General features: G+C 33.2%; 1 protein-coding gene across 2 annotated transcripts in view; it reads right to left on the reverse strand.

The window, feature by feature from the left end:
• The window catches only part of LOC110446972 (LIM domain only protein 3-like), a 161,353-nt gene that overhangs the window by 96,535 nt on the left and 50,206 nt on the right, over positions 1-14,612 (reverse strand). The window contains exons 1-2 of one of the 2 annotated variants that reach the window (XM_021492330.1): positions 13,953-14,021; positions 6,769-6,840 (exon numbers count right to left, since the gene is read on the reverse strand). In XM_021492330.1, coding sequence (XP_021348005.1) covers positions 6,769-6,840; positions 13,953-14,007 — 127 coding nt within the window. In that variant the 5' untranslated portion in view covers positions 14,008-14,021. Of the gene's footprint in view, positions 1-6,768; positions 6,841-13,952; positions 14,022-14,612 lie in introns of those variants that run through there. The other variant, XM_021492328.1, reaches the window with a different exon arrangement.

The raw sequence follows: 14,612 nt of genomic DNA on the forward strand, positions 1-14,612 counted from the left end.
CCCTACCTACCTACCTACCTACCTACCTACATACCCTACCTACCTATCTATCTACCTACCTACCCCTACCTACCTACCTATCTACCTATCTACCTACCTACCTACCTACCTACCTACCTACCTATCTACCTACCAATGACTTTATGCCTTGGGTTTGTCAAGGGAAAACAAACAATAAATCGATGTTGGCCTAATTATAACATTGTATTCACATACAGGTGGACTAAACAAATCATATTTAATGTTTTAAAAAATTCTGGTAAATGTATCTGTTATTGTCATGATCACTGCTTATCTGTAGCTCTGAACATTTTAAAGTTTTATTTGATGAATTCTGAGCTAATAAATGTCAGTGAAGAAAGTAAGAATTACTTTGGACAAAATTTATAGGACGAAATAAAAAACAGACATAACTCTAATTTAACTAGTCAAAATCAAAAGTAATTCAAAAGAAATGATCATGTGCAGCAAGTTTCATATTTATAGGCCCAAAAGGTTAACAGAAGTCCTTTGGACAAAATATATAAAATAATTTCAGTAAAGGGACATATCTCCTCAAAAAATTGTTAAAATAAAGAATTATTTACAATTACAAAACAACATATGGCATGTACTGATTATGTATGACAATTGTAAACTAAATAAGTTGAGAAAGGTAAGCAGCATGTGTCGGACAACTTTCCATCCGCAGACAGACACCTTGATACCAACAGACCAGCCCCTTACCTAACATTTTGGAGGTTGTAAACATAAAGCCGGGTACAAAATATCTTCAATAAACATATTTCTTTTGTGGAATCAAATCATTTAGACATTTGAATAAGGCCGTTTCTGAGTTTTGACAGCTATTTTTTTTTAGAAAATCACAACATCTGTTGAAGTCATGTTTCCCTTAATATAATGTTTCATTTAATATCATGTTTTAAAAAAAATAATGTTTCCTGTAATATCATGTTTCCCTTAATATCATGTTTCATTTAATATTATGTTTTTTTTCTAAAATAATGTTTCTTTTAATATCACATTTCCCTTAATATCATGTTTCATTTAATATCATGTTATTTTCTAAAATCATGTTTCCCTTAATATCATGTTTCATCTAATATCATGTTTCTTCTAAAATCACGTTTCTCTGACAAATGACAAGTGATATTAAGCAGAATCCACTGTACTAGATTTATTTTTCTGTCATACGGTTAAAATTTGTAATTTCCTGAAAACGGACTTTTGCCACAGGTCATATTGGATGGCATGACAAAGTAACCAATCAGTGTAGGCCAACAGAGGCCAAGCTTTTCCTATAAACACATCCCATCAAGTGATTTAAGACTTATAAGAATTGATCCCCATCAAGTACCTACGTAATCTGTACGTAATCTGGACGTAGATGTCGGCCCTTCGATTTCAGGGGTCGGATTCCGACCAAGGATATGATGATGATTAAGATGGCCTGTAATTACATTCCTTTTTAAGGTTTCTTTTGAAAAATTAATCACCGGAGCCAAGTTCCAGAATCAGAAGGTAAGAGTACATGGAAGTGTTGTCAAGGAATAATCCGCCAATTTTTACATCATCATCAGACATGAGTTTCTAGATTGTGATCTCCAATGACCATTTCACATCCGGGATAAGCAATATGCAGATGTACAAGTGCAAACATAAATTTGAATTTTTTAAGAAACAATAAAATAGGGATCGCCAAAGGCTAAAGAGGATAAATCAATGCTTAACGGTATCAAAATATATCAAAGTCTGTTGCTCAGCAAGTTGCATACATACTGTAGGATATGGATTTACTTATACAAAACTGAACCCATTCACCCTGATGACACATATGAACTCTTCCAGTTCAAAGGTTGGAATAGTTCATTATGAAATTTCAGGGGTGAGTGAGTTAAAGAGAATATGCAGTGCAGGCAGTTTATTGTGCTATAGTATCACATCTGACTTTCTAGTGTTTGGTGGGGTCCACTACAGATTTACCAAGTGAGACTAACAGGCTTCGATCATAGTAGGTCCCCCCCACCCCCACACAACACCTCTACAGCACATCCCTGTTTGTCATACAAACATTAGAAAAATATTATATAACATGATGACATATCGAAAACACAGTCATACAGTTAAGTTAAAATCTTGGTAACCAAAACCTGTACACTTACCTGATTTGGCAGGGTATATCCTTCTGATCTTAAACTATTCTCAAGGAGAACACATTTTTTACAGAAATGTTAAAAAAGAGCCGAGCCTAGATAAATATATAACAGATACCACAGTGTAATACTGTGGGGACCCGGCCATTAACAGGACACATCGAGTTAGAGCACTTAATCTACACAGATTCCTGATGACGCGGATTAAAAACGAACTCTTTACAGGAAACCAGAGGAAACTGTCAAGTACCTCTTCACAGCGTTGTTGTTCCTGGTCAACTTAAACAGTACAACATTACCTTGTCAACTTAAACAGTACAACATTACCTTGTCAACTTAAGTACAACATTACCTTGTCAACTTTAGTACAACATTACCTTGTCAACTTTAGCACAACGTTACCTTGTCAACTTAAACAGTACAACATTACCTTGTCAACTTTAGTACAACATTACCTTGTCAACTCTAGTACAACATTACCTTGTCAACTTAAACAGTAAAACATTACCTTGTCAACTTTAGTACAACATGACCTTGTCAACTTTAGTACAACATGACCTTGTCAACTTATATAGTACGAACGTAACTCTACAACTTATATAGTACAAAAGTAACTCTACAACTTATATGGTACAATAGTAACTCTACAACTTATATAGTACAATAGTACCACTCCAACTTATATAGTACGATAGTCACTCTACAACTTATATAGTACAATAATAACTCTACAACTTATAAAGTACGACAGTAACTCTACTACTTATATAGTACGATAGTAACTCTACAACATATGTAGTACGATAGTAACTCTACAACTTAAATAGTACGATAGTAACTCTACAACTTATAAAGTACGATAGTCACTCTACAACTTATATAGTACAATAGTAACTCTACAACTTATATAGTACAATAGTAACTCTACAACCTATATAGTACGATAGTAACTCTACAACTTATATAGTACGATGGTCACTCTACAACTTATATAGTACAATAGTAACTCTCCAACTTATATAGTACGATAGTAACTTTACAACTTATATAGTACAATAGTAACTCTACAACTTATATAGTCTGATAGTAACTTTACAACTTATATAGTACGATAGTAACTTTACAACTTATATAGTACGATAGTAACTTTACAACTTATATAGTACGATAGTAACTTTACAACTTATATAGTACGATAGTAACTTTACAACTTATATAGTACGATAGTAACTTTACAACTTATATAGTACGATAGTAACTTTACAACTTATATAGTACGATAGTAACTTTACAACTTATATAGTACGATAGTAACTTTACAACTTATATAGTACGATAGTAACTTTACAACTTATATAGTACGATAGTAACTTTACAACTTATATAGTACAATAGTAACTCTACAACTTATATAGTACGATAGTAACTCTACAACTTATATAGTATGATAGTATTTCTACAACCTATATATAGTACGATAGTAACTCTACAACTTATATAGTACGATAGTAACTCTACAACTTATATAGTACGATAGTAACTCTACAACCTATATAGTCCGATAGTAACTCTACAACTTATATAGTACGATAGTAACTCTACAACTTATATGGTACAATAGTAACTCTACAACTTATATAGTACGATAGTAACCTCTACAACCTATATAGTACGACAGTAACTCTACAACTTATATAGTACGATAGTAACTCTACAACTTATATAGTATGATAGTAACTCTACAACCTATATAGTACGATAGTAACTCTACAACTTATATAGTACGATAGTAACTCTACAACTTATATGGTACGATAGTAACTCTACAACCTATATAGTCCGATAGTAACTCTACAACTTATATGGTACGATAGTAACTCTACAACCTATATAGTACAATAGTAACTCTACAACTTATATAGTACGATAGTAACTCTACAACTTATATAGTACGAAAGTTACACTCCAACTTATATAGTACAATAGTAACTCTACAACTTATATAGTACGATAGTAACTCTACAACTTATATAGTACGATAGTAACTCTACAACCTATATAGTACAATAGACGATAGTAATTCTCAAACTTCTCATATAGCAGTGACTCTGACAGTAAACATCAAATTAATATTTCAATATATAACAGTAACTTTAGCCGTTTTTGATAATTGACAGAACACGCTCCACACACACACAAAAATGGATTCTTGTTTGATCACCCGCACTTTAATCAATCAAATATGTATAAATCAAAACTTGATCGCAATCATTTGAAATATTAATCAAAAATTGTGAAAACATAATTATCGTGGCAATAAAATGAGACGATGTTTTTGATACAATTATTAGGATTCCTTTTGAGGACAGTACCTGATGTCAAAAAAGTTTAATTATAATTGTTGAATGAAAGAAAAACTTTTTTTCAGGATGACAGATTTTTTATAACACTATTACATTTGATTTATTGCCAACACCCAAAGAATTAAGCAAGAAACAATTTTATTTCCAAAATTACTGAATATTATCCTCATTTTCTCATTATATGAAACCTTTTCTCCTGACAGTTCAGCAAAAAAAAAATTCATTACAACAAATCTCATGGAATTCATTGTCAACTTTCTTTTTATTAATTTACACTGGGTTTTTTTTCTTTCATTTTTTCATTTTTTTCATTTTTAGAGTAATTTTGAATTTTAAATACTTCTTGCATTTGAAATATTCTACAATACAACAAGTATCCTGGTTTGTTGTAAGTTACAGATTTTTTATTCTATTTGATGTAGTTGTAGGTGAATGATGCCTGTAGTATATAACCCAGTACTTTACCTGATAGAAGGCCAGTAACTCTTGGTCTACCTTTTAATACTATTAATGATATAAAGGCTGAACAAACAGGTTTCCACAAATCAATTAAAATCAAAGGAAATATTTAAACATTAATATCAAAATGAAGTTCTATAGAACGTGATAATGACTATTGATAAGAAGTGAACTTGTAAAATTATTTTGAGAAGAAAAATTTACAAGTTAAATATTTTTTATTTGTACCATTAAAAATATATATCCCCAATAGTTTAAATATTAATCCTTCTATCTCAATTAAATTTACTGATAGTTTGATGAAAAATTCAATTATATTGGGTTCCTTTATTTAATTGAAGATATATTTTTTATTCAAAACCTTTCTATAGTTTTCTTATAAACATATTCTTTTTGTGTTTGAAAATCTCTCAATATTATAAATTGGAAACATTTTCACAAATTATGAAAAAAAGAAGCTTAACAGGTATTGAGATTCTGAGATAATTTTTATTTAACATTTTTAATTATTTCATTTATACATATCAATCCCTCTTGTTGGCCTAGATGGAAACCGTCTGGGGAAGGGGAAACCAAAGTACCCGCAGAAACACACATGGCCGGGCAGGTGACCCCAAACCATCTTCATTCTGATCGGGGAATGAAACTCTGGCCGTCATAGTAAAAGGGGAGTGAGCTTATACTACTGCGCCCCTCAACCAACCTTAAACTTGACCATTTTAATGATGTAAACTTGAATAAAAGCATTTTTTTCTCTGTTATTTTTCAGAAATATTCATTGTTCGTTATTTTTAGAAGTACACATTTTTTCAGGAGTTTTGATATCATAACTTTTATCAGACACAGGGTGAATATTCGGTGACAACCTCATGTTCTGGATTCTTCAATATTCATTTCAGAAAATATAATTCATTTTTTGTCATCTTCAACTTATATTTATTCTATAGTGGGGAAAGTAAGATTTTAAATCTAACGGAAGTTTAACATTTTTTTTTTTTTTCAAACTTCACTTTGTTTATGTAAGATACAAAAAGTAAATATTTCGTAAATAGCAAAAACGGATGTCATTGGTTACAATGCTTCTTTATAATTTCAACTGCCAATTTCTGTCGCATCCTCAAGAGAATACCTCTCTGAAGAAATTTCATTGGATAAAAATAATAATACTTCACCGATTCTAAATGGATAATTTTAAAATCTTGAATATAATTTGCTGACTAAGGTTTGAATGAAAAAAAATGTGAGTCAGTTTAATCACTGTAATTCTGGATTGTTCTAAAGTTAAAAACAAGATTTGTCAATAAGATAAAAAAAAAATGGATTTTTTTTCCACCTCCGTAGAATTATGTATGTACTCTCTGTCTCACAATCATCTGATGGAAACCATTAAACGATGGATTTTTTTCTCGATGGCATTTAAGAACGGACTGTATACACAAAAACGTACCACAGATAAAAGATTGAAATCCATGGAAATTTAAACAGAATACATACATATAGAAGACCAGTCTACACAAGATGAATTTCCTTCCTCAATTTTAAAATAGCTTTTAAAAATGGTCTGGAATGGAAGGAGCACAGACACTAAATGGGAAAAAAAAATCTCAATTTTTACAACTGCTTTTAAAAAAGGTCTGGAATCGCGGATTTTATCCCGCGGCGGCCAAGAAATCACTCAGACTGTACACCTGACAAGGTGTCAGAAGTTTGAAAAAGGACAAATTGTTTTTTGCCGTGGCTGAAAAAGATTCGGAGGCGGACTCCGGAGATGAGACTGAAGTAGTGGTACTTACTGGACTCTCCGGCTGGCTGTTCCGTTTGGCTTTCCGTCATAGCTTGTGACAACGGATCGGGCACCGGAGGAACTGTAGGAGTAAACAAGAAGAGTTTAAACTGCAGAATGACAGGGGGCCACAAACTAATCACGCTAGGCCGCAAAGTCCGGTGCAGGTCGTCTGCTACCACTGGCACCAAACAAACACGTTTTTTTTCCAGTAAAGTAGTAGAAAAGACAATCCAGGAAGTACCATATAACAGACACACATGTATCCAACGAGAGTGACGGAAACCCTCCACACAAATGGTTTTTAAGGAATCAATTTAACAACTTACTCTTTTTTTCCGTTTTTGTTGAGTTTGCCAATTAGGAGATAATACTGCCGACAGTGGTAATATACCCTGTGTTATAATTGACCCCTGTTACTCAATCCCACTACAACCTGCTAAGCTTTAATATTCTCCGTAAACTGAAAGTAGCTGCTATACAGAGAGCGTGGCGGTGAGGCTGTCGGTGGCGGGGCAGGTTCGCAATGATAGTTGGGGTTATATACAGGTGATTGATCCGGCCCCATCACACTCTCCGCTCATACTACATGCTCAATAAAAACACAATCTTTACCCAATAAGACACTGTTACTGGCCCAGACAACACAAACCCATCATCTGAATACACCATACCGTTATAGCTAGAGATTACAGTTTCAGCTATTGATGATATTCTATCATACAGGAACAAAACAAACAAACAAATCTAAAAACATCAGTAAGAGTATAATCATTTCAAACATCATTTAAAAATACAGCTTTCCAAGTCACAGGATACATCTAGTAAACTGAAATATCTTTGAGATGGAAAATAAATAAATCAAGAATTCATGTGATTACAGCTAGGGCAGTGTTTTTTCCTGGTGTAAGTTTTTAGACAAGAGGCCCAGAGGATGGATGGCCTCATGATAATTTCTATGATGTTTGTTCATGTTGTGCTCTGGCAAGAAAATGTTCTTTTTGCCAACAATTTTTGTTAATTATGCTTATAGCCTGAGGAGCATGTTCATGTGTAGGTATTTATAAAATAGGCATACTCAGACATGTACACAGTCATGAGCAGACGACACTACACTCAAATAGACTTACACAGCATATACTAATTAACACACAGCCTACTAAACCATACGGTAAAAAAAGCTACACACAGTACATTATCACCCAATGTCATGCTAAGAAATAACTATATGAGCACGTGCACGCTCAGAGGTAAGCTAGCTAAGCATGCTCAAGACTTTAAACACCTGAGCACTGAGGGTTCCGGGTTCAAATACCAGTCAGGCGGTACATTTTTTCTGCTCCTAATACAAATAAACAAGATACAAAGCATGGGGTGCATTCTGTCTTAGTGGGGAAAGCAGTGGGAAATAAAACTAAGTGAAAGAGAATTTAATGAACGAGTATCGATTGTTATTGGAAACGTAACCTTAACTTATATGTGATGTTTTGCTATGTTTAAAAATAATGATACAAGAACAATAGTTTACTATGATAATTGTTTGACAGTCTGCCATCATTGTAGATAAAATGATGTCACAAAAATAATTTTGTTTGTATTGCAAACAAAACAAAAAACAAAACAAAAACAGAGGCTCAACAAATTCACTGATAAAACAGTTGTATATGTTCAAAAGGGATGATTAAAACTGGTCCAATAGTGACGTTGCAGTAATGAATGTCTGACGCCGACTACGTAAAACAGACGAGCCTTTAATCATTCACCTTTGTAGAAGAGTTCAAAACAATCATTTCCTAGCTTGAATTTTCAAGCTTACAGAAATATTGTGACTAAAGAAGGGACATGATCCCTTGAGAATCCCTGAGCAGACGACGTGGTATTGTACAAAGCATGCTGCTGGCCATATGACATAATCAACAAAGCAAACCAATCATTTTTCAATTCCATTTTTTTTCTTTCTTTTTCTTTTGCAGAAGATCATTATAATGATCACAAAATGTTTGGATTACCATATATCTAAAACTTTTTAAATTAAGTCAGTACCGGGTAATAGTTTGTTTTAAATGTTTGAATATTCTGTTATTCATAAAAATGTTTATCAAAGGCCATATAATTTTAACATTACATACACCTGAAATGTCACCCATGTAAAGATGCTTTCTATACATGTATTTTACATTCCTCTTGCAAGTCCCTAAATGATAACACTACCAGAAGTTGCCTTCTGAGTCATTTTGATGCTTGTATAACATGACACCATCATAAGAAGCAAACATTGAGGTAACTTAGTCTGTTTCAGGAATACTCTTTGTATTCATGATATAACATACCCTTTTTCTAGTAACTACAGAAACACAGTGGATGGAGTTTTAATGGACAAAAAGTATGATGTTTCTGAAATGTTTAGATGCTACGATATAAAGGATTTAACGACAAACTTTGTCAAGCTATGACTGAGTAAGCGATTTGTATTTTTTACATGTACAACAATGTGACGGAATTGTACATTTTTTATGTCACTCAACCAGGGACTTTTCGCCTATCGATAGGGAACGTATAAACAATGCATCAGATAGGTTACAGGGTGTAGATCTAGCCCCCTCCCCTGTTATGTCAGTATCTCATTATACAGATGACTCAGCTGGTGTCCCCCCTCATCTCTGTTCATGTTTTGAGTTTTCCTGATTTCACAATAAAATATGTTTAAATCAAGGTAATATGAGATGTTTATGTCCTTTAAATAAAATCAAAATCACAACAGTACAGGAATCTTTAACTTGGCCAATTACAGCAACCGTGTGTCTGCCAAATGCCACAAGATGACATCCAGGATATATTAACAGCTATATATCAGGAGTGGGGTGAATATTTTTTTGAAGTTTGTAGCACGTAATATTTACCTTGCAAGTGAAATGTAATTGTTTTTCATCAAGAAACTTTTAATATTTTGTTTATTACAGTTTCCTTAATAAAGCGTCAGCTTTTTTGAAATGATAGCCTATCAACCGCCAAGACATGCTGAAACAAGGTATGCTACTATTGTGACCTCAGTTTTAAAAGTATCGGGGCTAGCGGGCACTGGAATGATCATGTCTAAAGTGTACATGATTGAGAGCAATTTTTTCCATAATAGAACAATAAATTGACAATTTTGATATCATAATTTTAATTTATTTGCATCATTTTTGATGATAACTGTCATTGTGTAAATTTTTATCCTTCTGTGAAAACTTCCGATTTTTTTTTCAAAGAAGATAACTCTCACCAGGAGTAAAGTGATTGTAAAAGGTAAAATAAATTAACGTAAAAACCCATGTAATTTGCGCACTTTTTTTGAGAAATTTAATGCCCAAAGTGGGGGGTGCGCAAAATATATAGGTGTAAGCAATTTCAAGGTTTTTTTCATGAAAAGATCGACGATTCTGGCAGACCGCCATCTTGGACATGAGATAATCTCCCTTGGTACACGGAATTCAAAGACAAACGACGATCAACATATTTATTTATGTCAAACATCAATAAAAGATACAATTGATACATACTGTGTTGTTACCCGAGTTTGTGTGAAAAGTATTATTAAATAGGTAACCGTTAACAAAGCAAGTTTAGCCAAATTCCTATGCCAGAGAATCGCCGATCAACTTATGTTTCGACATCTCGGCGCGTTTTCCCCCCATACTATTACGAAAATGTAGTTGTTCAATTTTAAGCTCCGTTCCATGTATGTAGGTTCTGTTAGTTTTTTTCTTTCAAATCGCATATGCTTTTTACTGTACAGCATGTTTTTTCCCCGGCTCACTTTCACATGTTGATCTCGCGTCTAACACTACGTAAACACGTGATTGATAATAACCTCGTGAATTATTTCAATATTTATTAAACGAAGCATCGTAAAAATAGTCTGCTTTGATTCCCCCCCCCCTTGGAGTAGATTTGAAGAGGATGTGTTGATTATCCACGCTTCTAGTATAAACATATTTTTATATAATCCCTTATCGGTCAAATCTTTGTTATGACAAAGCAGTAGGACTTCGTAATTCATGCCACGTGTTGGCGAGTGTGAACAAAAACAACAACACGGTCCTGTCGATCGCGACTGCAAATCATTTCAATTATATTTCAGTAGAGCTATTGTTAACGGGTAATCACAGAGATAGTGTTAGCTAATTACTGCATTGTAATTTGTATTGACTGTGGGGTTGAGAAGTGTCAATAATTTATGCTGACCTGGTTTGAAGTGACGATACCCAAGCCGCCATGATGAGCCCTTCTCACTGATCGTAATTATGATCAATAAAAGGTATCTAATCCAGCGGTTACTAAACATCAAATTACTTATTAATTGATATGCTTTTGTAAGCGTAAGCAAGTAAATGTTTTCTGTAAATTATTGCTAAAATAAATTGATGTATGCCGATATGTGCACACGTGTGTGTCATGTGTGATCAGATATTTCAAAGGAAACAAACAACAAAATACACATTTTACGCAGTTTCTTCTTAGTTTTAACATCATTGTACCTGTAAACAATACTTATGAACTTACTTATAATAAACAAATTACAAAAATCCTAAGAATCCCAAGCGGTTTGTCTTTCATTTTCAGAGATCGATTTTCGGAAACTTGAGCATCCTTTTTTTTCCAAAAATAATTGGTGCGCAAAATATTCGAGTAGAACCTTTTTTGAGGATTTTCAGCCTCAAAAAGTACCTGCGCAAATTACATGGGTTTTTACGGTAATTATGGAGACATCGCGTATATTTTGTTCAATTTCCCACTTTTTATGTATGAAACTTTGTGTCCTGTTTGCTTTTAGCTTGAAGATTATCATTTTTATCGATACAATTTCAATAAAAATCACTTTGTGTAAAAAACAACAACCTTCAGGGCTATAATGTGACGTTACAGTTGACAATGCTCTTTGTTTGTTATTTTTCTCAGCAATTGGTCAGACTTGTGTGCAAATAAATAACAGATAGTCTTTAAAGAAAAATATCAACTTTATTTTCACTGTTAAAACTTATTCTGGTAAAAATGTAATAATTCATAATATTATGTTTTGTGAAATGGCACTCAAATTTTGAAAGTCACTTGAGATTTTGAAACGAAACTTTAGCCAGATAGTAATAAAGAGTAAAATTTTGATAAATTCAAGTAAATCCTTAAATAAGGATAAAAAAGTTCTTCAACTTATCTGTATCAACAAAATATTCACTGGATAAAGCAATCAGTCAGGTTTCAGAGTTTTAAATAATTTTTGACAGTGATATATTTATCTCCATCTTCAGCCACACTCAGTGAGAAATATTTCTAGCACTCTAAAAACATATAACTACAGCTGTCAGAATCTAATATGGTCATAAATAGCAATGTTTTCACCCCTGCCCCTTGAAAGCTGAGAGTGGAAAATTGTTTATTATTGCTATAATTACATATTAAAGTTACATCAGGACATTCAAGCTCGGCCATAAACAGTTATACACAGAACAAATATCTACTTTGTCAGCTTGACAGAACAAAAAACGTTTCATCACATCAAAGAATATTTTTCCCTCTGATAATTTAATATCCGAGCAAGCTATATTAATCCAAAATTATTGATTTAAAAGTTAACAAATGCATATAATTTGAATGAGACAGACAATATTTTGTTTTGTGAGAAGATTTGCAAGTATATCTATTGTAAGCCGACAATGCTTTGTGTCAGTGGGAGGTGCTCTGGTTACCCGGTGACAGGTCTCTCAGCTTCAGCAGCCAGAAATTGGTCCAATCTGGTGCCACAGTTTATATAGCAGTTATTACAGTATCAAAGTTCAGGTAGTTGGTCCCCAGCTTAGGAATTAGACTTAATTACCACGGTGATGTTAGCTGACCTTTCCTGAAATAACATATATATTACGTTATATAACAGTTCACAAGTTCTTCCGCAAAATGATCAGAATGTGGTACTTAACTGAATACAAGTTGGTTTACAAACCAATAAGGGCAACTTTTATCAGAAAAAAATAATTTGAAATCTGAATTTCAAAAGCTGAATAATTGGATTAAGTATCCTCTAAAAATAATATTCAGTGAAAAAAACATTTTACATAATATAAAAAATAATTAGGTTTACGCGGACTGAAGATAAGGCATTATGATTTTACTGTACGAAGATGTCATATTAGTGGAAATTATTACAAAATGTCTTCCTGTTTCCAAACTAAAGCTACGTGTACTTTTTTTTCATTTTACATTTATTTTACATACAACTTTTTCAATTCAATTAAATATGATCTGTCCAAGTGAAGCCTCCGCTGATACCATCATGGCAGTAAAAGGTCCAACCTCCAACAATAACACTGATATAAGTGTTTACTGTACATCTCAATTTGAGATATTTAGAAAAAGCCAGATATCATACTATAATTTAGTATATCTGATTCTATAAACTTGTCCATGTCGGAAAATAATTGAAATTATCTGAGAAATTATCTGACACAACAAAATTGGTTTGCATGTGTAGTAAATTTCTCTAGGCATACAAATGTACAAATATACACATATCACAAACATGCATCAATACACGCTTCTAAAGTCCTGGAGCTGTTCAAGGATGTAGTATTTATAAGTATTTTAATTCAGACTTTGCTTAACAATTAGAAAAACAAGGCAAAGTATTGCAAACAATCCATATTGTCCCCTAGCTATCTTCGGACAAACTTTGATATAAAACAAACAAAGGGCTATAACTCTGTATATTGCAGGGCACAAGACTTTGTTTCAAAATGCAACACTCTGCTACCCAAAGAAGTACTCCCATACAAAATTTGGCAGAAGTGACAAAAATATTTATAACACATCCCAGACAAAGTGACACAGTGAGCAAAGAGTCATTTCTCTGCATATAATTGGCAATTTGGGGGTAATTGAGATGCGATTCGTGAATGAGTAACTTTGCTTAGATAGAGAATTTCAGAGATTCCCATAATGCAACGCACGCTGACAGAATTCCGGTTTAGGTCAGTCGGTCAAAGGTCATGGCGTCAATCAGTGCAAATTCAGTCGATCGATCGTGAAAATAAAAACAGTCCCGTTGTTGTCGGGCTATCTCCACAACTTATCAGAAAGAAACGAGTAACGGTGATAGAGCATATGAGATGTAACGCAAGTAGCAACGCATAGAATGGACCAATAGACTGACAGAGTACAAACCTGATGTCCCCTCTAGTAGTTCTGCATGTGGGGAACTACCCACATAGGAATTCATTTACAACATCCGAGCTACATCATGTTTTTTTTCTGAGAATTTATTGGCAAAACATGGAACTGTTGACTGTAACCAGCCAGTACTGTGGTTTGACATTTACCCTGATCAGATACACAAATAATATTTATAATACAAAACTGTGTAAATATATACACTATTATATAATGCTTAAAAAAACATTAACGGTATACCTCATATTTATCTGTATCAGCTTGACAACCAGTCAGCAGTGACAGTTTGGTATATAAGCCATTTATATGTAGATCAAATATATAGTTATATGTAATTATAGTAATAAATTGTGTTATTTACGATAATTTAAGATAACTTGCAGCGATAGTTAAACAGTTATTACATTATTTGAATTCTACATGCATTAGAGTGTGACAGTGCCTAGGGCCACCCTGAGGTTATCACTGTCACCCAAGGTGAAGCTGAGAATGACAGTCATATCTGAGGGGTGACTGCTTGATGACAAAGTGATAATTAACACTAATATTTACAGCTGGCATGACAGGTAGTGATAATTAACACTAATATTTACAGCTGGCATGACAGGTTATCAACCTACCATGAAAATACGAAAATACACCAAGACATCCCCT

Source organism: Mizuhopecten yessoensis, unplaced genomic scaffold, assembly GCF_002113885.1.
Source record: "Mizuhopecten yessoensis strain PY_sf001 unplaced genomic scaffold, ASM211388v2 scaffold3091, whole genome shotgun sequence".
NCBI classification, from domain to species: Eukaryota; Metazoa; Mollusca; class Bivalvia; order Pectinida; family Pectinidae; genus Mizuhopecten; species Mizuhopecten yessoensis.